General features: G+C 38.9%; 14 protein-coding genes across 14 annotated transcripts; 9 read left to right on the top strand and 5 right to left on the bottom strand. All coding sequences in view use genetic code 12, as the record gives it.

Moving 5' to 3' along the window:
* Positions 1 to 253: 253 nt before the first annotated feature.
* On the top strand, positions 254 to 1,987 carry CPAR2_407030 (uncharacterized protein; the record flags this gene model as incomplete). The annotated part of the gene is made up of 1 exon (XM_036811646.1): positions 254 to 1,987. The coding sequence occupies one exon, from the start codon at positions 254 to 256 to the stop codon at positions 1,985 to 1,987; it is 1,734 nt and encodes a 577-aa protein (XP_036668062.1).
* Positions 1,988 to 2,198: 211 nt separating this feature from the next.
* CPAR2_407020 (uncharacterized protein) lies at positions 2,199 to 2,543 on the bottom strand (the record flags this gene model as incomplete). Its single annotated transcript, XM_036811644.1, has 1 exon — positions 2,199 to 2,543. The coding sequence occupies one exon, from the start codon at positions 2,541 to 2,543 to the stop codon at positions 2,199 to 2,201; it is 345 nt and encodes a 114-aa protein (XP_036668061.1).
* Positions 2,544 to 2,664: 121 nt separating this feature from the next.
* On the top strand, positions 2,665 to 3,042 carry CPAR2_407010 (uncharacterized protein; the record flags this gene model as incomplete). The annotated part of the gene is made up of 1 exon (XM_036811643.1): positions 2,665 to 3,042. One exon carries the CDS (start codon positions 2,665 to 2,667, stop codon positions 3,040 to 3,042), a length of 378 nt encoding a protein of 125 aa, XP_036668060.1.
* A 429-nt stretch (positions 3,043 to 3,471) lies between these two features.
* CPAR2_407000 (uncharacterized protein) lies at positions 3,472 to 4,104 on the top strand (the record flags this gene model as incomplete). The annotated part of the gene is made up of 1 exon (XM_036811642.1): positions 3,472 to 4,104. One exon carries the CDS (start codon positions 3,472 to 3,474, stop codon positions 4,102 to 4,104), a length of 633 nt encoding a protein of 210 aa, XP_036668059.1.
* Positions 4,105 to 4,205: 101 nt separating this feature from the next.
* Positions 4,206 to 4,703, bottom strand: TIM22 (translocation channel protein; the record flags this gene model as incomplete). The annotated part of the gene is made up of 1 exon (XM_036811641.1): positions 4,206 to 4,703. One exon carries the CDS (start codon positions 4,701 to 4,703, stop codon positions 4,206 to 4,208), a length of 498 nt encoding a protein of 165 aa, XP_036668058.1.
* A 675-nt stretch (positions 4,704 to 5,378) lies between these two features.
* CPAR2_406980 (DNA-3-methyladenine glycosylase II) lies at positions 5,379 to 6,464 on the top strand (the record flags this gene model as incomplete). The annotated part of the gene is made up of 1 exon (XM_036811640.1): positions 5,379 to 6,464. The coding sequence occupies one exon, from the start codon at positions 5,379 to 5,381 to the stop codon at positions 6,462 to 6,464; it is 1,086 nt and encodes a 361-aa protein (XP_036668057.1).
* Positions 6,465 to 6,490: 26 nt separating this feature from the next.
* PGA46 (Pga46p) lies at positions 6,491 to 7,564 on the bottom strand (the record flags this gene model as incomplete). Its single annotated transcript, XM_036811639.1, has 1 exon — positions 6,491 to 7,564. One exon carries the CDS (start codon positions 7,562 to 7,564, stop codon positions 6,491 to 6,493), a length of 1,074 nt encoding a protein of 357 aa, XP_036668056.1.
* A 3,594-nt stretch (positions 7,565 to 11,158) lies between these two features.
* CPAR2_406960 (uncharacterized protein) lies at positions 11,159 to 15,526 on the top strand (the record flags this gene model as incomplete). The annotated part of the gene is made up of 1 exon (XM_036811638.1): positions 11,159 to 15,526. The coding sequence occupies one exon, from the start codon at positions 11,159 to 11,161 to the stop codon at positions 15,524 to 15,526; it is 4,368 nt and encodes a 1,455-aa protein (XP_036668055.1).
* A 153-nt stretch (positions 15,527 to 15,679) lies between these two features.
* CPAR2_406950 (uncharacterized protein) lies at positions 15,680 to 16,180 on the bottom strand (the record flags this gene model as incomplete). The annotated part of the gene is made up of 1 exon (XM_036811637.1): positions 15,680 to 16,180. One exon carries the CDS (start codon positions 16,178 to 16,180, stop codon positions 15,680 to 15,682), a length of 501 nt encoding a protein of 166 aa, XP_036668054.1.
* Positions 16,181 to 16,773: 593 nt separating this feature from the next.
* On the top strand, positions 16,774 to 18,096 carry RRP8 (25S rRNA (adenine645-N1)-methyltransferase; the record flags this gene model as incomplete). Its single annotated transcript, XM_036811636.1, has 1 exon — positions 16,774 to 18,096. One exon carries the CDS (start codon positions 16,774 to 16,776, stop codon positions 18,094 to 18,096), a length of 1,323 nt encoding a protein of 440 aa, XP_036668053.1.
* A 562-nt stretch (positions 18,097 to 18,658) lies between these two features.
* On the top strand, positions 18,659 to 20,680 carry DSE1 (Dse1p; the record flags this gene model as incomplete). Its single annotated transcript, XM_036811635.1, has 1 exon — positions 18,659 to 20,680. One exon carries the CDS (start codon positions 18,659 to 18,661, stop codon positions 20,678 to 20,680), a length of 2,022 nt encoding a protein of 673 aa, XP_036668052.1.
* A 690-nt stretch (positions 20,681 to 21,370) lies between these two features.
* Positions 21,371 to 23,734, top strand: RSP5 (NEDD4 family E3 ubiquitin-protein ligase; the record flags this gene model as incomplete). The annotated part of the gene is made up of 1 exon (XM_036811633.1): positions 21,371 to 23,734. One exon carries the CDS (start codon positions 21,371 to 21,373, stop codon positions 23,732 to 23,734), a length of 2,364 nt encoding a protein of 787 aa, XP_036668051.1.
* Positions 23,735 to 23,947: 213 nt separating this feature from the next.
* CPAR2_406910 (uncharacterized protein) lies at positions 23,948 to 24,613 on the top strand (the record flags this gene model as incomplete). The annotated part of the gene is made up of 1 exon (XM_036811632.1): positions 23,948 to 24,613. The coding sequence occupies one exon, from the start codon at positions 23,948 to 23,950 to the stop codon at positions 24,611 to 24,613; it is 666 nt and encodes a 221-aa protein (XP_036668050.1).
* Positions 24,614 to 24,672: 59 nt separating this feature from the next.
* Positions 24,673 to 24,825, bottom strand: CPAR2_406905 (uncharacterized protein; the record flags this gene model as incomplete). Its single annotated transcript, XM_036811631.1, has 1 exon — positions 24,673 to 24,825. One exon carries the CDS (start codon positions 24,823 to 24,825, stop codon positions 24,673 to 24,675), a length of 153 nt encoding a protein of 50 aa, XP_036668049.1.
* Between the last annotated feature and the right edge of the window lie 262 nt (positions 24,826 to 25,087).

Genomic DNA, 25,087 nt, shown 5'->3' with positions numbered 1-25,087 from the left:
TCTTTTCACTTTACAAAATCAGACGGGGTAGAATTGTATTGGATGATTGAGATATTCTGAGTAATTTTTTTTTTTTTCGTTTTCATTACACAAAGTAGTCTTGTTAAAGTTTCACAGCCGATCTTCAATATGAATCCAAATGACTTGAGATTGAGCTCTCTATTGTTCCCCAATCCATGGTCATAAGGGTTAAATAACCCCACAGTTTTCTGTTTGTCCCAAATGACATACCACAGGATAAACCACTACTAGTATGTTCAGACCTAACAAATCAAAATCAAACGCAGATGAGAATGGTAATGTACTCAATGGAGGACAATCTATGGAGCAATCAGAACAGAGAATGGTTAATCGAGCCGTGCGAGAAGAAAATGGAGGGGCATTTCACCAGAAAGGGAAAAAACACGATGATGATACTGTGGAAGCAGTTAGGTCTGTCGAGGAGGACGATTCGAATGATCATATTAGGTCCTCAAAGTCAAGCGCTATTGACCAGGAGCGTAGTGATAGTAGATCATTTGCTACATTAAATACTAACAGCATTTGTGCTGCGATTGTCAAAAGACTTCCTTTGCAGGACACTTTTATTGATAATTTTTCAACGCGTTCGGCATTTGTTGTTGAGCAGATGAAGGGGGTGGAAGAGCGTGAACAAGCATTAGAGAATCGGCGTAAACAAGGACAAAGCACTAGCTTTGAGGGGGCAACGGAGAAGAGCAATATTGTAACAAATGACACAATTATATTCCAAGGTTCAACGGTTGGTAATAATTACCGATTTGCTTACGAGCATTATTCTGCCGACCACATGCGAATCATGGACAAGAAAATTCCTGTTTTCAATTACAAAAGACAGTTGATCTCTGTTGATCGTACATTGAAACACGATACTTTAGTTTTCCCCAGTTTGCAATCGTTTGAATTATTCAAAGAGTTACGTGCTGGTACTGGGAAGGTAGGCAAGGAATCGTCTACCGATACAAATAAGATCGTGATATCAACAAGTGGAGCTCCCCAAGTAGATAATGATAAGAACCATATTATTCCAATCAGCTACAAAGCTAAAGGGCAGGGCTTACCGCTTTTGAAAATGCAAAGTACACGTATGCATTCTTTTCGTAAAAATGAGCCACAGCTCACGTTCAGAAAATTCAAAGAAAATGTAACTCAGTCAATCAGAATTGATGATGGAAGCGATTTCGAGACTTTTGATTACTGCTTCGTGTATCATAAATCATTTCAAAATTATGATCGATCCATATTTGAATTCTTGCCCAATACTTCGTCGTGTTTCAAAGTTGTGATGTTCCAAGCAAGCTTTAAACCATTTGCTGATTTCAATTACAAAGGAACCCGGTTCAGAGTTATAGGCACTTCGGTCCCGAATGGGTTCCATAGCATGAATAATCAACAAATGAAGTTGCTTGTCATTGGTGATGACCAGCCATCTCTTTGTGATGATATAGTCAATGACAAACCAAAGTCGGGAAAGTTGAGCTTTTCACACTTCAAGAAAAGGGACAAGGGCAGCTCCTCAGCACATGCGGTATTTGATATCAACGATGCAAAAACGTACATCAACCCAATCCCGAAACCTGAAAAGCTTGTTGAAGTTTTGAAGTTGTGTTGCGCTAATCGGCTTTCCTTTATTCCAAAAAGCTTAGTACCTTTTGGAGGCTTGAAAGGGGTGGCTTCTCCCAAATCGCAGCTTGGTCTGATATCTTTGAAATATAAGGATTTAGAGATTATTGAACTTTATCAAGATTTGCTGGAGTCAATGGCGGCGATGCCTTCACCAAGTGATGGCACTGCTGAACAGTCGTTTTTGAATTGTACATTATCTGTTGACGACGATACATTGGTCCTTGCAGTAATTTTCACAACATTGAAGGAAATTGCTATTGAAACAGCTGGAAAGAACAGTTCAGCCACAGTGAGATATCCCAAAGGTGTTCAATACCTTCAACAGTATGGAGCAATGTATTGATACTTTCTTTGAGTGCCGATGAATGCGGATTAATCATTTATGAACACGGGCTGTGGATCTAGAAGTTGTGAACTAGACTCTATACTTCGTTTCATATTTGTTTTATGCGTCTATATTAACGAGAATTTGAGAGTATTATTGTTTCTTTATAAGAGTGATGAATGTTGAGCTTCCGCCATTTAATTGTCCATCTCTACTTCCTTGTTACCACTCACAAAAGCGTGATCAAATCATCTGGTAGATCAACAGCCGGGTTCTCTTCCAGTTCTAACCTGGGGATGAAAGTGTCGTAGATGAGCGCTTCGAAGTTCTCTGAGCACATTAAAGCATTTTGGATACCTGGAGTCATCAATGCGTAAAAATCTTCTGCTTCGAGTTTGGTATTTAGCTCTCTTAACGTGTGAATTACACTTGGGATCTTTTCTTTTGTTGTTATGTGAACAGAATCTGCTGAGGATAGTATGCTTTTCTCCAAAAAAGTTTTTGCTTTCAATTTGCGACTAATCTGATTTTGCAAATACACGAATTTGGTGTTTTTGTTAATGTCGTTGTTCATTTTGTAGATACTTTTGATACGTTTTCGAGCCAGAGAGTGTTAACCAAATTTGGCCATTTATGCGCTATTTTTTTTTGCAACAATTTCAGCAGAACAAAAACACCTTATCCAAATTCTTATTATGATTCGAGAAATCAGGCAGGAGGAAATACCTCAAAGGCCAAAATATGGTCTTACATTTCTTGTCTTAAACTCCAATATAAGGTTCGAGAAGACCCATGTCTTTAAGATTCTTCACTTAGAACAGCTGAATGTGTTTCATCAAAGGTTGTATCACAAACTTGCATCAGTGGTTGATATGGTTGCAGCGTCATTGAACAAAGAGCACAACCTTTCCACTTTGAGCTTATACCCTGTCACAGATATTGTTGGCATCTCCTGGTTTGTTGCCGACTACTTCCCTTGTTTGTTTTATGACTATGATAATTTGAATACACTGAAATCAGAATCTATACTACTTAGGAAGGACGACAGTGCTCGCGAAGCAAGCTTGTCCTAAGTTCCGAGATATAATCAGATGTGGATAATAACCTACTTGTTAAAGATTGCTTATGAGAAGTATGTAGAGCGTGTCACATTTGATAAATTTGTTGAAGACGCGTCGAGGAATAAACTAAATGGGTAAAACGCTGGTGTGATGGCGTCCATAGCTCTTACTGCTAACCTTCTCTGTTTTCTGACCATCATCACTATCTCTTCGGTTGCTTCGATGGCTCAATTAATACACTTGTTTGTGGAGTAGTCTCAAAAAACGCGTCAGTCCAAGCAAATGCATTACAAGCGAAACTTAAACCAAAAATATTGAAAGAGACACAAAAGAATATTTCCAAAACTTTCAAAAACCATCAGAGTACCCGTTAGATTCTACTACAGAAGTAGCCATCATTGAAGACGCACAAGTGAGGATATTACCTATGGGGATGTTGATATGAATAGACAATCACATAAACAAGAATCTTTCAATTTGGGTGATCCATTGCCGCTTACATACTTACCAACAAACCAAAACAAATCCAAACCAAGTAGATTCACATCGTTGAACGAGAATCTTCAAACACCAATAGCCCCATCTGCACATCGTATTTCCTCGTTGATTCAGACCACTACCAATAATGAACCCAATCGTCGAATATTCAACCGTACGCCAAGTATACGAAGACCTAATACAAACACTATTGAAGAACGAATAAGATATAAATTGACCCAATTGAATCAGGAATTGGATGAAGTGGTCCATGAAATAACGGACTTTGAATTGATTGATATTAAGCTTGATGAGATACTAGACTTGATAAATGATCTCAAATGTCAAAAGAAAGAAACTGTCAACGTTCAGGATGATGACGCACAAGTGAATGAGTTGCTTAAAAAGTTGAAAGACGCAAAGGCCAAAGCTAGCATTCAAAACTCGAAGACAAACACAGCATCGAGCCGATTTCCCACCGGCGTTTACAGCTTTCGATATTGGATCTTGGTGAGTACACTTATCCTCATACTATTTTTCACCAGTTCCGTACTTGCCGCTGATTTCAAATACCGATACTGTTATTACTTTTGCTGATTGGCTGATAGTCTATTCCTTTGAACACTGTATTAATATGTAATATTTACAAGATTATAAAAATGCTTCATTTCACTCCATCATCCTCCAATTGGTTTCCCTCATAGATCGTAATCATTCTTTGGTGGTGGAGCAGCATCACTACTCAAATACATATCTATTGCCAAACTAAAAGCAGCAAAACCAGCACATCCAATAAATGCAGCCTGTGGACCACCTTTGATGGCCAATCCTGCACCTGTTATACACCCTGCTGTAACACCATTGTATAAATCATGCTTGGCTCGGAAACTCTCAATAGTACACTCAACACCAGAATAAACCAATCCAATGTATCCAAAATTCTTAGCCGAGGAGTAAGATCTTTTGGCCATATCGGCAAATTGCAACTTCATTTGTTGTTTGAATGGTAGGTCACTTATATGTTTGACAGCGTCGGTACCCAAGGGTGTATCATAGGACATGGATGCCATGAATAAACCAAAGAACCCACCAAGTGCGAAACCACTGGCTCCTGCCATGGCGGTTTTACCAGGACATGATTGCATAAAGTCAACAAAGTACCTTGCACCTTCTTCTGCCTGTTCTTGTTGCGTCATCTCCTGGAGACTCTTTTTGGGCGGCTGTGGCCCTTGGTATACACCAATCATGTTCATGATGGAAGAAGGATGGGGTGGGCGTTGTGGATGTGCTTATATGGAAAGAACGTTGTGATGATTGAAGCACACTGCGATTGCAAATAATTTTCAATTTTTTTTTTCTCTCTTCACAAACACACACATAATTTTGTCCACTGATTCAAGAAACTTTCCCCACGTAATCGATGAGCTTGAGGGCAACGACTGGGTAGAATGCATATCGTGAAGAAATCGGTTTAGTATTGGCCTGCTTGGCGTAAAAGGGTGACTAGTCGGATGATTAATACATCAAACACATCAGACTTGCTCGAACATTAAATATTTGAACCCAATTAGCAATAATCGTGACTCATTTAAGCTAGCATTCAATTCACAACAATACCAAAAGAAGGTACGAACGATCATCAGCTAATTAGTAAAGTTGGCGGGAGCAGTCCAAACATGTCTCACTTTCACCACCATAGAAATAGCTAATTTCATAGCAAGCAAAAAAAAAAAAGAAACCCACTTTTTGCCCCACAAGCAATTGAGTAACGTCAAAAAGATTCATCTACAACATCTAAACTGACTTTGCTTTTCAAACATTTAGTTCCAGAAGCTAACCTTGTTCATCACGTATCCCAGAGGTATTTTATCATGGGTGCAATCACCAGGTCCAACAAATCAGGGTTAAAGACCGCTGAAAACACGTCTCAAGTGTACCCGTTGGCAACTGATATACCAACAGGTATCAAGAAACCCAAATCAAATGGAGTTTCAAAACCAAAACCGAAAACAAAGAGCAAACCAATACCAAAAGCACCCAAAAATCCATCGCCAATAATTGATGCTACTGACGCGTCAATCAAGAAGCAAACCAAGGTTGAACCTTTGGAAGTACCTCTGGACTTAACATTACCACAAGAGTTTCTTGATTATCACACGCCTGGATTCATCGAAGGTGTGAAATACTGTATTGAAAGAGACCCATCATTACATCCCATTATCGTACGGGAAAATTTCACTGGGTTTGGGTCCAAAGCATTTGACGAGAAATTGGCCAAAGCCGATGATGATCGTATTCATTTATACTGGTATAGCTTAGTACGGTCAGTGATTGCACAACAAGTGAGCGGAGCAGCTGCAAAGTCAATCGAGGGCAAGTTTAAAAGCTTGTTCACTGGTGGTGATGATGGAGTTATACCGACTGCGAAAGCAACACTTGACATGTCAGAAGAACAATTGCGAAGTGTTGGGTTATCTCGACCCAAAGTCAAATATGTTCAACATATAAGTCAAGTTTTCGCTAACTCGAATGAAAAATTGACTTCATTAGATTTCTATCGCAGTGCAACCGTTGATGAAATATACAATGAATTGTGTAAATTAAAGGGGATTGGGCTATGGTCAGCCAAAATGTTTGCCATTTTCACTATGGAAGAGTTGGATGTATTTGCTGAAGATGATTTGGGTGTTGCTCGTGGGATGGCCAAGTATCTTGAACAAAGACCACATGTGTTGCAAAGAGCTAAAGAAGAAGTTGCTAACGATGATTCAAAACAGACTGCGTTAAAGAAACGATCAAAATTTTATAATAAGCTGGATTCGAAACGGACTTGGAAACCTATTCATGATGTGTATGTTTTACATATTGCTGAAAAGTTTAAACCTTTTCGAAGTGCGTTTATGATGATTTTATGGAGATTGAGTCTTACAAATATAGACGTGTTGGATAAAGAGTAGACATATAAAACTTTGTGGTACAGTATTTATAATAGGAAAAATATAAAGAAATTGACCAATGAAAAAAAATGATGACGATAAACGTTGAACTTGTTTCCTCCATTAACATGATCCTCTTCTCCACCAATTTTGATGACTTTCGGTTTGCCTTGTTGATCTTTCAACTTGTTCAATTCTTGTTCAATTTCACCCAATCCATAATCCAAATTTTTCATTCTCAAAAATTGTAAATCATCACGGTTAAAACCTTGTTCATTGATCAAGTAGTTTATGAATTCATCAATATCAATTTCAAGTTGTTGTTGGTCATTTTTGCTGCCAGTGGTGAATGCTTTAGTACGGATTGAGGAAGATCTGAATGTTGATGAAGATAAAGAGCCATCTTGATTGTGAGTTATGGTGGGTGCTGTTGGTTTATCGGCAATCAATTGGACCCATCGTTTTAGATCTTTTGGATTACTTAATGAATCTTCATATTCAGTGATTTTCGATTTCAATTTCAGGTCTAAATATTTATACGGGGAGGAGGCTTTATGGGTACCCGATTTTCGGGAAGGGTCAACTGACATTGAATGAACCATTGTTTGTTTGGTTTTGTAATTGAGGAAACTTTTGATCCAAGATGGACGTGAATGAATGGTTGATGATGTTGTATCGTTGACTTTAAGTTGATCTACCACTTGGGTTATTGAGACGTCATCGTTATCAACATCGTCATCATCGGAATCGTTGTAATCAGTATTTGTAGCATCCAGAATCGAGGTCAGTGCCAACATCAGCGGCAGCGGCAGCACAAGCGATGAAGGTGATGCCAAGTTCCTATTCTTTTTAAACAACGATTTGATCCCACGATGATTAACCCGTTCACCATTAATTCCGATACGCGGACGAATAAATGATTCACGGATAGTTTGTTGATTAGGACGTACTGGTATTTCCAAACTATCTTGTAATTCAGGCATATATTTTTTGAATTTGGACTTGACTATGTGTGTGGGATTATCAATCTTGACATCGTTTATCGTGACTTCGAGTGTTTGGACAAGGTTGATTAAGATGAATAGTGGGTAGATAATGTATAGTAGTTGATATGGATTCATGTTTTGGGAGAGAGTCTGTGTTGGCTGAGTTAATTTGAAATTTGAGGTTGAAATTTGATATGTTTTTTTGGGGGAATGGCAAAATGTAGTGAGGATTTTATCGCTCTTTTCTTTTTTGGCATTTCTTTTTTTTGCACCCAAAATATGCCAATCGGAGATGAATATGAGATAAGAGGTCTTTTCAATCTAGATAGATAGAATATATGGTCTACGAAAGTTTTACATTGCGTTTTCGTTCCTTCACATGCATCATTTTACATCGACGTGAGTTGAAGCCAGGTACCAGGTACTCGAGAAGCACAGTCATGTAGGATACTGACAGCGAAGCTCATTGCGTGCAATCTTTACAGACTTGTCTTCTTTGATAAAGAAATCAATTCTATTCTATTCCCTCAGGGGCGCGCGTGGAAATGATGAGAGGCAGTACTTTTTAATTCAACATCCCAAATAAGAAAGCCCCAGTTAAGGACATTCTGACCTCACTATATTTTTCAATGGGGACATTTATAATTAAGTTGGAAGCTTAACATTTATCAGCAATCTTCTCAACATCAGCATCCGCGTCCCTCAAGGTTCTAACAGGGCAAAGCGGAGCATAGCCCAACCCTCCTCTTCCGCTTTAACTCATCTAGAATCCTTATTGTCAATTGTAATTGCTAGATTGCGTACTCTTTTGTCACCACAAGTGTAATACATCTCGAATTCTATTGTTTCTCTCTTTTTTTTTTTTTTTAGTTCGAGATTAGATTTCATCGTAACCATGAAACAATAAGAAAGATACAAGAAACACAATAGAGGTGATGCACAGCAGTGCGAGGAACGAGCTAAGGAGAGATATGTGTAAACACAGACACAAAAAACAAAAGGAATAGTTTAATTTCACATGATACAAGTTCAACAAGGGAACTTTAAAAGATACTTTAGAACGAACGGGTATGATCACTGACTTGTTCTCACTACTTCCATGCATGTGCATCAAACCATCGAAGAATCCAACATTTAATATAAGCGTGAAATTCCAAAAGCTATATATACAAATCAACACCACAAAGTTGAATTCTAGGGAGCAATGAATATAAATAACCGACACTGCATGGACTAAGCTTACGTACACAAAACAATCTCCTCTTATTCTCAAAATAGACAGAAACGTTCCTAATTCGGACAGTTTCGGATTTAGAGGGCACATCCATACAGAGTGATTTTCGGTTATAAAAACAGAAGGGTTACATTCCTTTGTAAATCCTAAACGATGATCAAGCAACTCAAGTTACGCAGATCTCCTGATTGCAAATTTTAATCGTCGAGGTGGTAAAAGCTCGACCTTAAACGTGTATTTTGCAAAGGGGAATATGAGGAATGAATAGAATTCTTGATTTGTAATGGTCAGAGAAATAAACTTTGGAAGCTCATCTTTGATCATAAATGTTCCCTGACATATTGTCCCTCCCTCGGTTCCATAAAATCAAGGAACTAAAAAAGTGCACTAACATCAAGTGTTTATGCAGCTGGGGGACAATACCACATAGATTTACCGGAAACTAAAAACATTGAGGTATAATTCTAAAATTCGGAGTTAATGCTATAAAAGACTAGAAGGTGTATAAAATGCAGTATAATCCGATCGACACTGTGTTAAAATTCGATGTGTCCTATGTTTTTGAAGGATAGTGCGATGTCACTAATAAAATGATGCTCCCCTCATTGGTACAACTTTGGAAAAAAATATGGTGTGGCGTGGTGGGGAGAAGGGTTTTATTTACACGGCTATAATTGTGATACGCCGTCGGCGGTTGATACGCATTCGCGAGCAAAAACGAATTCCGGCCGGAATGGTTAAGTTTTTTCCACGCGGTGGAACAAAAATGTAAACAAAAAAAAAAAACGCAGTATCCTTTGTTTTTAGACGTAAATTACACAAACAGTTGATAAAGAGAAGGCGTACGTCTCAAAAAATCGTCTTACATTTTCTGATAAAACAAAGACTTTTACGCGGACTTTGAAATGCTCTTTGAACTGGCTCCAGAAGGTGGAAGGTCAGACATAAAGTAAACAATATCCCCTTGAGTCAGGATTACCGACATATAAATAGAGTCTGTGATTCTCTCCACCATCGAGTTGGCTCACTTACATCGCGTATATTATGAGGGCACTTGCTGAGTCAAAAAGATTTTTGCCATGAATACAGCACAAGCAAATGAAGAAGAAACTACACAGCTTTGCAATGTCCTTCTTTTTTGCAGGTACTCACGACATGTTCCTGACATTTTATGACATTCTCACTGATTTTTTTTCTAAATTCCTCTTTATTCTTTTGCTTTTTGATGTGCACCCGTATCTTTACTTTTACTATGGAAGGTTGTAGCTTACATTGCCTCTAGCATAACTGGATTAAAGCGCACCCCCTCTATTACGTTTGTGAGGACTTATATCAGTTGTTTATAACATAAATCAGTGGTGGGAGAGTCGTACCTTTGCTTGCTATTTTGCTTATGTTTCGCTATGTTTTGTTATGTCTAATTGTTCTGCCCCTCGATTCTTTTAGTGGAACAAAAGACAATGCAATTGCTTCTATATACAGGATTTACTTGCACTCACTTCAACAGCACAAAACTATAAATAAAAAAATTCAAATTACACAAAACCTGTTCCGTTTTTAGCTACATGTACACTACCTCTTTCTTTGATGCATTTCTTCCAGCGCCCCCTTCTCCTAGTCTATATTTGTTCACATCCCGTGTCAGTAGTGTAGTTGCAAGCAGCATGAATTAGTAAGCTTTAACAAATATAACGCCTGGTGTTATGCGTGAGTTAACGCGTTCTCTGTGACCCACCCACCCCCTGTCGTTTAGTCACAATATGTATGTACCCACCTCCTCCTTGAAAAGAAATTCGTCAGCTATGCACTACTTTACACTTCAGCACACAAAGACAGGCTGAAAATAGAACAATAGAACAAACTACACATAGTACACATAGTGCCACCCAACACACAACAACGAAAAATTCAAAAATCTTTTGAGAGAGAGAGAAAAAAAGAGACACACACCGAAAAACCCTTTGCGAATAATAATTACAATACTACTACTATACTACTACTACTACTACTAATAACAATAATAATAATAATAATAATACAGTAGATTTTTTTTTTTTTTGAACACACAATTCCTTTCTTTACAAATCACACACACCATCAACACAACAACAGGGGCCAAATATACTACTACTACTACCACTACTACTATCACTATCACTATCACTACCACTACTTAGACAAGAAGTCCAATTTATCACTACATTGGTACTTCGTCTACTATTTGCACCGAACAAACAACTCTTTAAGAGGTACCCCTGTTCTTTTATCCCACTAATCAACAAGATAACAACACATCACCACATTCGCTTTATTTATTACTTAACCCCAATTACACTGTTTACATCGTTGTAACTACAAAATAATCAAATCGTAGAGAAATCCCACAAACACAAATTTCATCATTGCTTCAGCACTGCACGGAAATTATGACACCACATTCGAGAAGAAATTCAATAACTTCTGTGGCAACTACAAACACATATGCATCACAACAAATGCCAAATCTTAACAAGTCACTATCAAGAGACATGTCTACGGACAATTTGATATCAGTAGATAGCAAATTTATCAAGAAACCAACCAAACGAGTAGCTGGCTCAATGTCACCCAAAATTGCTGCCAATGACTCCTTTTCCAAAAACAACAGCATCACAAGTGCTACAAGCCACCATAGTTATGCTAGCAATATTGCCGGCAATACAAATCACAACTATCATCAAAATAACAATAATAGTCGCAACAATAGCATGGCAAACAGCAATAATAACAATAACAATGGATACAGAAACACCGGAGCACCACCTGGCTCATTTTACACTAAAGAAGGAGTATATTACTTCCCTAATGGAGAAGTGTTTCGACCTAGAACCGCACCAACAAAGAGAAATAGACCAGGAAAAATAACTGTCGACACTTCGGTTGCTAGGCAAAATAACAACCCAGCAAACAATAATGATGGCAATGGCGGTTTCAATCAAACAAACCACACCGGCTCAAGTCACAACTCCCCGTCCATGGGGCCTCAAATGGCTCAGCAACCACATTTTGTTAACGACTCACCATCTTCATCACCAGCTATTGCGGCTCCTCCACCACTTCGATCAGTTGGCTCATATACTTCTCTTCCCAAGTCAAATTCACTACAAAATGTTCGATTAGCAAACAAACAAAACTTGTCAAAGAGTATTAGAGACAACAAGGGAGATATCCATACCAATATAACCATTGACAATGCGAACAGTAAGATGCCCTATGAAAGTTACAAGAATGGCAGTACTTCAAGCTTGAAAAATTTGCAAAGACTACATTCACACAATATAACAAGATCAGAGCAACAAAATTCATCCAATGGCTCATCTTCAATGTCCTCAACCAGCTCAAACATGTCAAATGTTTTGCACAATCAGTACAACAACAATAATGGCTCGAATGCAAACTTGGATAGATCAGACAGTAATACTCCTTCTACCTCAATCAGCGATGATCATCATTCTCACCACAAATTTCATCAACTTCAAAATTCGCATACCCCACATGGAGAGGGCAATCACGCGCTAGCACCGACTCAGATATCCAATGGACATTTCATGGAGAATAAACATCAAGATCTTGAACGACCACACCACTTGGCAAACGAACTGTATCACGACGCTCATAGCTACCCTAGTTCAAAGATTTATTCGCACGATTCTCATGAAAATACAAATAATGATAGCAATAGAGAAAGCAGTGGCTCTAGTGATCAAAGGCTAAGTGTGGATTCTGTGTCAGAAGGTCGTGGCAATCATCGTGATGATGCTACTGATGATACTGTCCTTAGTACTTTAAACGCAACCAGTGAAGATACATTCAAGACTGCCACCGCAGTATCAACTTTACACTCAAACAGTGCTGGTCACTCATTGAGCTCTATTGGAGACAACTTGAATCGTCATGCATTACATGACTATGGTAACTCCTCACATTCAGAAAACTTGCCAAAAGAGTATACAAATCAACCATTGAGGCATTCATCTTCGTCAATTTCGGAGGTGAGTATGGATGAAGACAAGGATAGTTTGGATGAAACTCCAATATTGTCAGAACCAATTGTGGGGCAAAAAAACACAGAAAAGCATGCTAATGATGCAACCCAAAAAACATATGATGCGCCAGAGAAGCCTGTGCTTGCAAATATTTCAGACATGTCGTTCAATTCTACTCAAGAAGATTTGTCAAGGTCCAGTGGAGCTAGTCCTATGCTCGAACAGAAGGAGCAAACGGAACAAACGAAACCACTTTTTGCTGGAAATGAAAACCACACGTCAGATGGTACCTCTACAATCACCATCCCTATCAACTGTTCTGTTTTGGAAAGCAGGATGGAAGATGTGCCTGACTTGAGACCCCCACGTCAAATCACCAACATCAAGAAAGTTAAAAGTGATGATCCTCCTAGTGACGAAAGCGGATTACCAGAACCAAGCATTGATAATGAATCTTTTGTTGATCTGTATTTAAATGATGTTTCTCCCGAACTGTACAAGTTGAATGAATTGATTGAAACTCACAATGAAGAGAGCCCACTCAGAAACGATGAAATCAAGCGAGATGACGAGCCTCAAGGAAACATTACGAGCCAAACGGTAAGTGTTCCCAAAAGCGCCGAGAAATTGAAGCAACAAGTTTTATCGCCTTCTTACTCATTCTCATCGGTTCCGTCAGCGGATTTTGAAATCACGTCAAAACCTTTCAAAGGCTTGGTTAACGATGTTCAAGATGAAGTTCCACCAAGAGGAGATGTACAAATTGTTGATGATCGAAAGATTAGAAAGCATCATCGCCATACGTCGTCTGCTTCTTCGGTTGAGTTTATAAACCAGCTAAAGCAAGAGTTATCGCAACCAATAATAAGGGAAATAAACACAGAAACAGAGCCAGTAACACCTAAAGCAGGGGAAGGCGCAAACGACGAGATTGAAACCCCTCCACATGATGCTATACCTCCTCCACCAATTGAAAAGTCACCTGGTATGAGAGTGAAAGGTAAGCCAAAGAAGCACAAGCACAAGCATCACCATCATCACCACCACCAAAAGAAGGAGAATGAGCTAACGGGCCCTGGCTTCAAAAAGTCCTCTGATGTAAAGGTTGGCTCTGCGTTGAAAGATGAAGTGGTGTGGACTCCTCAACTGAGTGAATTCCCCCAAGCCAGTTCCTTGTTATCCAATGATGTTGCCTGTCATTCTACAGCAAAGAAGGATCAGGAAACCTCCAACAAACCGAATTTGACACTAGATGAATCTGTTTTGAGTAAACCAGTGCCATCATTCCACAGCTCCAAGCAATTTCAATCACCACAACAACTGCATCATGCTACTGTGGAATCTCCAAAAGCGTCACTATTCAGTCATTCCACCTCCATTGGTTCTGAATCACCTTCCAAATTGAATAAGTCGACATCTATTTCCAATTTCAAGTCATTTTTCAAGAAATTGAAACCAAAGGAAAAAGAGCCCAACACTCCAACCAGCAATACCTCCATGAACAGTGGGGCTTCATCCTCTCCATCAAAGAAAAAACTGCATCGTGGTTTGTTTGGATTTGGTAAACACAAAAAGGAAGATCCGTCCCCTCCACCAACACCTCAGTCAACATTTGAAATGGAAAAACGTGATGCCAATGTGAGTCGTTTATCTGTTCTTAGTGAAGCCTCATTCAAACTTGGTGCTTTACCTGATTTTGAACCTGAGTCTGATGGATTATTTGATGATGTAATGCTTACTTTTGATGAAAAATTTGAACGTGATTTGACACCGACGAAACCACCTGACTTTGTCAAATTGTCATCAACTACGTCTAGGAACAAACACAGTAATGATGTATTAAGTGAACCATTTTTGAAAGATGATGAATTGACTAAAGAACAAATTGCTGATCAAAAATTGCACGATTTGGAAAACACCGCCGATGAAGGAAGTGGTGGTAGTAGTAATGAAGAAGCAGAAGATGAGGAAATTGGTGGATTACTTGGTATTGGTCCTGGTTTGCTTGCGGGTGTTGGTGCAGATGATGCTGATACTGGAACCGGAACTGGAACTTATATCGATGAAAACATTGAGTTTTTGAAAAATGAAGGCTTTTGGTCTCAGTTGGATGAAACTGCATTGGCAAGACAGATTGAGCTTGAAAAAAGAAGCAGTGGAATTGCACCCAGGCGCAACAATGAAACAAGTGCTTCATCATTGCCTATGAATAAAAATGGCCAACAAGGAACGAACCCACTAGGCTCTTCCAGTTTACGGTTTTCGTCACAGGACCCATCATCGGCTCAAAATGACACCGCTGTAGTAGTGGTTGAGAATCACGAATTAAACAATATTCTCGCCAATATAACTGAAGAAGGTAAACGCAATTTACCTATACATTTGAAGTATATCAAACAATTTCGTGATTATTCCACCATTGAAGTTGAAATGCACAGGTTTGAAACTTTGCCCAACAACAAACCCCAAACACAGCCATTAAATAATCCATCGATTTTGAAACGTAGAAGTCATCAATTCAGTTCACCGTATGGACAACACGGGTACAGCTATCAGCATCAACAGCAGCTGTTGCAGATGCCAATGGGATTTCCACCTCAGCAACAACGAAAACAGCGCCAACAACAAACTAACAAGCGAGTCAATTTTAACAACAAGATCTTGATTAATGAGACATTTTCAAGTGATGTTTACAAACGGTACAATAAGTCAGTGACACAATACAGTTTATCTGATCCCAAGGAAATTAGCAATATCAAGAATGAAGTCAATTACTATAAATGTAATGAAATGTTGGTTCATGAGAGTTCACAAAACAATACTCATTTCTACTATTAAAAGAGGAGGATGGAAACAGAGAACAACGGAAAGCTGCAAAACATAGATTTGAAATAATAGAGTTATTCTTTAAAGTATATAAACAAAATACACAATGTATTATAGTGTTTGAATGACAAAGAGAATCGTCGTATCTTGTGTTTGGGAAACTCTTCAACTACCTCTGTATGTCGTATATGAATAGTTACTCAATAACAATGGGATATGATAATGCAGTAAATCATCAACTTCAAAAACCACTTCAACAACTGGGAAAAATGTTCTTCCAGAAGCCCCAGCCAGACCATTGTTACCGGCATTGGTAATAGCTAAATCCCTGAAATACTTTCCCGTCAAAAACTTGATCTTGTATAACCCAGGAACCAATTTCACCCATTTACCATCACGCACACCAGTTTTTGCGAATGCTTCATCCAGTTGTTGGACTTTTGGATCAAAAACCCAATTGAGCACACGACCATCCTCATTGGTCTTGGCACGTGCAAAAGGCGGATCGATTTCGTAGTCAGAGGTGATAGTGGTAGTGGTGCTGTGGTCCGTGGTGGAGGATGTTTCTATTTCATTGACTCGATGAATTTGTACAATGACGTTGCGAGCTGGGAGACCAACTGTTGTGTCGAGGATATGACAGGTGATCGGGTCGCGCTGTGACATTGCTTGAGCAAGGGTAGTTCTGAGGAAAGTTGAGTCGCGAGATGAATATGGTGTATGAAGTTGTAGATTTGTTCAACGAGGGACTTTTAAATTTTCCGATAAGGAGGCAGGGATGGTGGGGAGTATGTGTCAACGGAGATAACCGAAGTGAATTAATAACCTACGCAAAAGTTTGCTCGCTTTTTCCCTTTTTTCGTAATAGCACAGGGACCATGTTTCTCAAACTATGTGGAATAATTTCTGATTCCGTTTGAATCAATTCTTGTTGCCTTGTCTCTACCCGTTCATTCTATCCCTGTGATGTAGAAGAGTGCATCAGTTCCTCTTGACCAGTATTACATAGGCACTCCCATTTCGTCCAAGACACATAAGGGAAATATCTGCCAGCTAAAATTAATCACCAACGTGAACGTTTATGTAACTTGTCTGTACTTGCGTAGTAGTATGTTGGTGCAACCTTCCCTTATATAATAGTGTTGAAGTTGGTGCGGCTCCTACACATAGCAAAAAAGGAGATGCGCATTTAAAAAAACCTTGCAAAACCTGTCTGATCCTTTGTCTTCGAGAATAGTCCCTCAACAATCTACGTAATCATGTTTCAAATAAACGGCTGGAAGTTGAAAAATGACAAGAACATAGCCTTGGGTGGAGTCAAAGATAAGAAGAAAAAGAAGAAGAGTAAAAACAAGGAGGAGAGAAACGAGAAAGCTGGTGATAGGGATGAGCATCAGACTGATCCCCTTGACAAACACGACAAGCAGCAACCAGTCAATCACGGTAGAGATGACAAATCAAAACAAGAAACCGACAGCGAAAGACCCTCAAAAGAGCCACTCAAAGACAAGAAGAAAAGGAAAAGAGATACCACCATCAACAACGATGAAACAAACTCCATCACCAACAAGAGAGCAAAAATGCTTCAACGAGTGGCCTCAAGTACGATAACCCCCAAAGCTGTAGTGGAGCCAGCACCACCAGTACCAGTGACCACCCAAACTAAGCTTACTCCATTGCAACAGAAAATGATGGCTAAACTATCAGGATCTAGATTTAGATGGATCAATGAACAATTGTACACAATCACGTCAGAAGAAGCACTCAAACTCATCAAAGAACAACCGTCTTTATTTGATGAATACCACCAAGGTTTCAAATCACAAGTTTCAAGTTGGCCTGAGAACCCGGTTGACGTGTTTGTTAAACAATTTGAGACTCGATTACTTACAAGAAACATCAATGCCCCCGGTGGATTACCTGGTACAAGGGACAAGAAAATTGTTGTCGCTGATATGGGATGCGGTGAAGCTCAATTCAGTGCCGATGTTGCGAAATTCGTCCAGCAACACAAGAAGAAATACAAGAAATACAAGAATCTTGACGTTGAAATCCATAGTTTTGATTTGAAAAAACAAAATGATAGGATAACCGTTGCTGATATTAAAAATGTGCCCATGGAGGATGAATCAGCAACGATTGTGATTTTTTGTTTGGCTTTGATGGGAACTAACTTCTTGGATTTCGTCAAGGAAGCATATAGAATTTTGCAACCACGGGGTGAATTATGGATTGCTGAAATCAAATCGAGATTTAGTGAAAAACAAAATAACACCAATAGAGGTAATGACGATTTTGAACAAGATGATGATCCAGAGAATAGCACTGTTGGTAAAGAGTTTGTTGATACTTTAAAATTATGTGGGTTTTTCCATAAACTGACTGATAATTCAAACAAAATGTTTACTAGGTTTGAATTTTTCAAACCGCCACAAGACATTATTGATGAAAGAAGAGCCAAATTGGAAAGGAAGAGAAAGTTTATTGAAGAGGAGAGTGAGAAGGAAAAGTTGGAGAGTAAAAGAGAAGCCAAGCCTGAAGGGCAATGGTTATTGAAGCCATGTATTTACAAGAGAAGGTAGTGGCAGGAAGCCTTGTAGTGTGGTGGGTGGCAAAAAAATATTAACGTGAATAAAACAAAAACGTAGTGCTTGTTTGGGGGAGGCGTTTGTTAAGTTAAGATAATTTTAGATTAGTGCCAAGTGTATCATTCTTATAGATCCAAGGCTGAGGTGGAGAACGTGATTGAAAGAATGGTTGTAATAGAAATTGAAGTACACTTCTTTGACGTTAATTCCTGTTTAGGTTCACTTTGGTCCTCTTTAGGATTTATATTTTCCCAAAACGGTTGATGTAACCAGCTGCGAAAAGAAGAGGAAAAAATATGAGTAAAGCTTTACTCCTGCATATAATGCATATATATAACAATATCAATTCCTGCATATACGCTTTCCTTTTCTGTCAAAAGCGGCTGGTTGGTTATCTTGAACCAGCAGACAAATTCAAAGTGCGAGTCATATTCGTATACAGTCACCTATTGCAAGCCATGTGTAATGAAATATATATTCTGGATTGGATCCCTTTATACGGCGCAAAGCGACCGTCAACCACTAACGAAACCAAACATTCTAATATAACCACCAAATGACTGACTATTACGAACCAACTTTGTTATTTAGACAGAATGCCATTAGAAGATTCAATCCCAGTTTATCGCCCATTTCCAGCGTCTTGAGCTTGGCTGAAGATCTAACTACGTCTCAATCCTCAATCAACTCAGTATGCCTTGATAAAAAAACCAACACATCTTCATCTTGGTTACTCAACTTAAATAATGAAAAAGATACCCAAGTATTGAGCAAATCGTGCTCCTTAAATCGTACCAATATCAAGTCCAACTACTGGAAGATCCCCGATAACAATATGAACTTGACTTCAATGTGTGTCAAGCGTCATCAATCACTGCAAAACCCTTTGTTGGCCATTTCATCAAACAATAGTGACAACAATTTATTCATGTATGAGATAAATCTAGATTCCAACCATTTGATTCATCATTCAACAATCAGCTTGTCAAATATACATAATATGAAGTGGATAAACAACACCTCCTTGAGTGATAAGAATTACCTTGTTACCGGAAACAGCAAAGGCTATGCACATTTGGTTACCATGCCTGATATAGGATCGGGTGCCATTGATGATCCGGAATTGTACTCTGCTGAAATATGCAAACGTTTTAATCACGGAAAACACATCAAAGATAAGACTAGAGCAGATGCAATGTTGCCAATCAAACAATTGAGCTTATACAATAGCGACAAGGAAATGATTTCGATATACGATGATTACCTTTTCCATTGGGATATCATGAATGCAGAGTCACAGCAAAGACCACAACCTATATCAATCACAACTGTTGGAGGAATAAGGAATTTTGATGTTTTGCCTCATAATAATACAACATTGAGCATTTGTGGTAAATTCGGTATCTCGTTGTTTGACACAAGAGATTCGAAGTTTAGTGTCCCAATGTCGTCCTCATTGTCTAGGAATTACCGCCAATTATCTGGCAATATAGTCAAATGGAATCCTGATAACGATAATGTACTTGCCGTTGGACATGGTGATGGAGTTGTTCGATTATGGGATGTACGTAAACAAGATTATTTTTCAAGCTTGCGTGGACATTCACGCCGGTCAACTTTGAACCAAGTAACTAGTATTGAATGGGATCAAGGCGACTTGTTCACTGGTGGACAGGATGGCAATATTATTCACTGGGACCTCACTTCGGATGTGAGCTTGGATGATGTTGGTCACATGAATTGTGGGTTAAGAGAAGGGTTGGACAGTGTTAAATTCAATGAAAAGACCAATTCAGTTGAAGTTGATGTCAATCAAAGACAATGTGGAACTGTTTTGCCCGCTTCTAATACCAATGTTGTTGCTATGTGTTCGGTTGCAAATGATTGTAATGAGATCAAAATAATGTCGATAGATGGGTCGTCATTTTTGGGTGTACATTCCCAAGTCAAGGAGGCTATCAAGTTGAATATCAATCCCGAGAAATTGTATTACTCTGAGGAAGATATACAGGAGTTGTTGAGGTACGAGAGATCGATAAACAGTAAAGATGACTTGTCAAGTTGCGACCAAGAAAGCTTGATTGAGCCGGAGCTGCCATTGACAATACGGAGAAAACCAACTTTCGTCAGTATACGTAGTGTTGATTCCAATAGTGAACAAGAGCAATTACTGGGATCCGATACCGAGATTGAATCTGCTAATCTTGAATTGACACTAATTCCATCGCCTAGGTTCAATCAGTCTCAAGTGGAGGATACAATTTCAATGGATGATTTTGACTTTACATTGAACAACAATACATCTCAATCAGACGTGTCTGGACCCGATTCACCACAACACTCCTCACTAAATGATTCAATGGATTCGTTGTCAACAATTGCAACCGACTTGGATGAGATGATTGTTCACGGAAAGGGTAACGAAAAGCTGGTTGCAGTTAAGCACATGGTGGAAAATTCCACGCTTTTTAAGAAAGAGGATACCTCTTTATTCAAGACATATTCAGGCCATGATTTGAAAAATTACAAGTATAGTGATATATTTAGATCACTTGATAATTTGAACTTGACATATTAGGTATAAGAGTGTTATAGAAATATGAAAATGTACGACAGTATAATGTATGTCCTCGTCGAACGAGCCAGTGAATTTGCGTGGAAAAATGAACCACCTCTTTATTTGTAATCAACTTTTTCTATGCAGTAGTAGCTTGACCCCTACTCCAGTCCCCTCATACGTAGACTGGGTTTTCAATTGAGCTCACCTTCATATGGTAGTTGCATCAAAAATGTAAGGAATTACTAAAAGTTCGAAAGAGCGAGAGAAAATGGCAAATTTGCTTGCTGAACGACAGAGACAGGCGGACAATGAGAGAGAGAAAGAGAACAAAAACGGACAACAAAAGAAAAAAAAAAAAGAAGACAGAAGAAATTGAATCTAATTATAGAAGAAGAAGGAATTACAAAAGCAATAGGGTTTCTCAAACTAAACTTGTGTGAACTGAATTGTATCATACAGGGAGTATCATCTTTAACAGCATCCACGCATCATATCAAAAGCTTTGGGAACCTCACTCGCTAAGCAAAAGCTAAAAGGGGGACATTCAGCTTTATTTTTTTCATTTCCGCACGACTCTGGTTCATTAGTAAAAAGAACCGACAAGGGAATCCAAACAGACAAGAGGGACTCGATCGTTTTACGGAAGTCACCAGACGATAGGTTTCACCACTAGAAACACGTGTTTGTTCAGTCAGATATTAACTTATCATGTCAAGAAATACGTCAACCATTACTGTCAAGTTGGTTGCTGCGGAATCCCTTTACAAAAGGGATGTATTTCGTCAACCGGATCCATTTGCGGTCATCACAGTTGATGGATCGCAGACAAAGACAACAAAAACTGCAAAAAAGACTCTTAATCCATACTGGAATGAGACGTTCACTTTTCAAGCTCTGGAGGATTCAATATTAGTTATACAGGTATTTGACCAAAAAAAATTCAAGAAGAAGGATCAAGGGTTTCTTGGAGTGGTTAATGTTCGCATTGGTGACTTGATTGACTTCGGATTACCCAGCTCCGAAGAAACAATCACTAGGGATTTGAAAAAGCTGATGGAAAACGTTGCCATTAGCGGGAAAGTTATCGTTGTTATTTCACATAATAGGTCTCTGGCTAATGGATCTAGTAACAGATCCTCCAATGGACAAAGAGCCACTTCCAATGGCACCGCGTCTGCAGCTCCACCGGCAGCTTCAAGTGCTGGTGCTTCTTCAGCTGGACCTATTGCTGCCACCGCTGCTGCTGCATCCAGCAGCTCCGCAGCTCATAGACAATACTCTTCTTTTGAAGACCAATACGGTAGACTACCACCAGGATGGGAAAGAAGGACTGATAATTTTGGAAGAACTTACTATGTCGATCATAACTCAAGAACTACCACCTGGCAAAGACCTGCATTGGATCAAAGTGAAGCAGAAAGAGGTAACCAAAGGCAACATGATACTGAAGCAGAAAGAAGACAGCATCGTGGCAGAACATTGCCTGGTGAAACTCCAACCAGTCCATTGCCTCAATCGTCAAACAATTCAGTTACTAGTGGTAACGTAACTGTCAATGCAACTGGTGCTAATACACCAGTAAACCCTGCTGCAGCAGTGTCTATGGCAGCATCTGGTGCAACCACGTCGGGTTTAGGAGAGTTACCCTCTGGATGGGAGCAACGTTTCACAAATGAAGGTAGACCCTATTTTGTCGATCACAATACAAGAACAACGACTTGGGTCGATCCTAGAAGACAACAATACATCCGTACATTTGGAGCAAACACTACTATACAACAACAACCAGTCAGTCAATTGGGTCCTTTACCATCAGGTTGGGAGATGAGATTGACAAACACAGCAAGAGTTTATTTTGTTGACCACAATACTAAAACAACAACATGGGACGATCCAAGATTACCATCATCTTTGGACCAAAATGTTCCTCAGTATAAGCGTGATTTCAGAAGGAAAGTGATCTATTTCCGTTCACAACCTGCTTTGAGAATACTTCCTGGTCAGTGTCATATCAAGGTCAGGAGAGATCATATATTCGAGGATAGTTATCAAGAAATTATGAGACAAACACCCGAAGATTTGAAAAAGAGATTAATGATCAAGTTTGATGGTGAAGAAGGTCTAGATTATGGTGGTGTGTCTCGTGAATTTTTCTTTTTGTTATCGCATGATATGTTTAATCCATTTTACTGCTTATTCGAATACAGTTCGCACGATAACTACACGTTACAAATCAACCCAAATTCAAGTATCAATCCAGAGCATTTAAACTATTTCAAGTTTATTGGAAGAGTTGTTGGTTTGGGTGTTTTCCATAGACGATTCTTGGATGCATTCTTTGTTGGTGCTTTGTACAAGATGATGCTACACAAAAAAGTTGTTCTTCAAGATATGGAAGGTGTCGATGCTGAATTTTACAGATCGTTGAAATGGATTTTGGATAATGACATTACTGATATATTAGACTTGACTTTCAGTACCGAGGAGGAAATCTTTGGTGAAAGAGTGGAGGTTGACTTGAAACCCGATGGAAAAAATATAGAAGTAACCGAGGAGAACAAACACGAATATGTTGAGTTGATAACGGAGTGGAGGATATCTAAGCGTGTGGAGGAGCAATTTAAAGCATTCATTGATGGCTTTAATGAATTGATACCACAAGAATTGGTGAATGTGTTTGATGAAAGAGAGTTGGAATTGTTGATTGGTGGATTAGCAGAAATTGATACTGCTGATTGGAAGAAACATACTGATTACAGAGGATACCAAGAGCTGGACCAAGTTATTCAATGGTTTTGGAAGTGTATCAACGAATGGGACTCCGAGCAGAAAGCACGTTTGTTGCAATTCACCACAGGTACTTCGCGTATACCTGTCAATGGTTTTAAAGATTTGCAAGGTAGTGATGGGCCAAGAAGATTTACCATTGAAAAAGCAGGTGAGCCTAATCAATTGCCTAAATCACACACTTGTTTCAATAGAGTCGATTTGCCACCATATGCTGATTACGAAAGTTTGAAGCAGAAATTGTCCTTAGCTGTGGAAGAGACTGTTGGTTTTGGTCAAGAATAGAAGAGAAGGGAAGAGAAGAGAAGGGAAGAGAAGGGGGGGTGTATACAGATATATTAGTAATTTGTTTTTTGTCTTTCAACGATTGGTAAAGTTGTAGCCGCGGATAATCCTTTGGTTCCGTAAACTCCAAAAAAAAAATAATTGCAAAATGTGGGAGTCATACTTAAAATGAGTCCACGTTTTCTACCACTGCAGAGCATTCCCCAAACCTATATGACTGTTGAACACGTTGTGCCATCTATTGCCGAAGAATCGGTCCTCAAGGAAGAAATAGTGTCTGAGGAAACTTTAGAACAACAGATTCTCACATTCCCCATATATCAGCACTTTATTGACTTGTATGAAGAATTTACATCGACAAATAAAAAGACCCTTGATGTGGTTGAACGTTTATATCCTAATCTCACTGGTGCCACATTGTCGGGACCTCACAAAATCGCTTATCGATCAAAAACTTTGTACTTTATCGATGATTACCATTTCCAGTACAATGAGATAACAGAACCTGATGATCATGACAACTACTCGATTACATTTTTACAATTGGGTGACGCTTTATCAGGACACAGAGGTATTGTCCATGGCGGGTTATTGGCCACTCTACTCGACGAATTAACATGTCGTGTGGGGTTTCTCAATTTTGAAAGTAAACGTGGGGTTACAGCCAACTTGAATGTCAATTACAAAAAACCAACAAAAGTTGACTCATGGGTATGTATCAAATGTACTGTTTTAAAGAAACTCGGTAGAAAGTGTTGGGTCAAAGGTGACGTGTACTTGATTGATGAAACAAAGAAAAGTTTCGAAGAGTGTGAGTTGTTGACTGCATGTGAAGTTTTGATTGTTGAGCCAAAATGGGTTGATCAATTGAAACATTAGAGAAAGTAAAATGTTTATATCGTTGTTTATTTAATTAAAAAATTCTATGAAATCTAAAATCATCCTCTAAGTGCTGCCAAGTTACTGTTTAAGGCTTGCAACTCGTAAACTATGCTATCTAACTTCTTAACTACTACGCATAATCCAATAAAGATGAAAACGAGTGCTGCCAAATAATCAAGCAATACGAAATTTGATCCTGTCGAGCCCATTGTCAAACTGAGTGTTTTGGTTTCACCAGTGAGGGTTCAATCCACTTGTAGGATCTTTACTGATATTTATATATCTCTCTGTATTTGATGTAACCTCGTTGGTGGGGAACAGGAATCTCCAATTTCCTGATTCGGAAATTTAGCGAGACGCAAATTCTTCTTTTAGCTTGTGATAATTTACGAAAATACGAGATTCGAAGAAAACCCACCCCTTGAGTGAGATGGACATCTACAAAGGTTAGATGTGGCGTCTATAAAGAAT

The sequence above is a fragment of the Candida parapsilosis genome, contig 006372 (genome assembly GCF_000182765.1).
Source record: "Candida parapsilosis strain CDC317 annotated contig 006372".
In the NCBI taxonomy this organism is placed as follows: Eukaryota; Fungi; Ascomycota; class Pichiomycetes; order Serinales; family Debaryomycetaceae; genus Lodderomyces; species Lodderomyces parapsilosis.
This window is presented reverse-complemented; position numbering and strand designations above follow the sequence as displayed.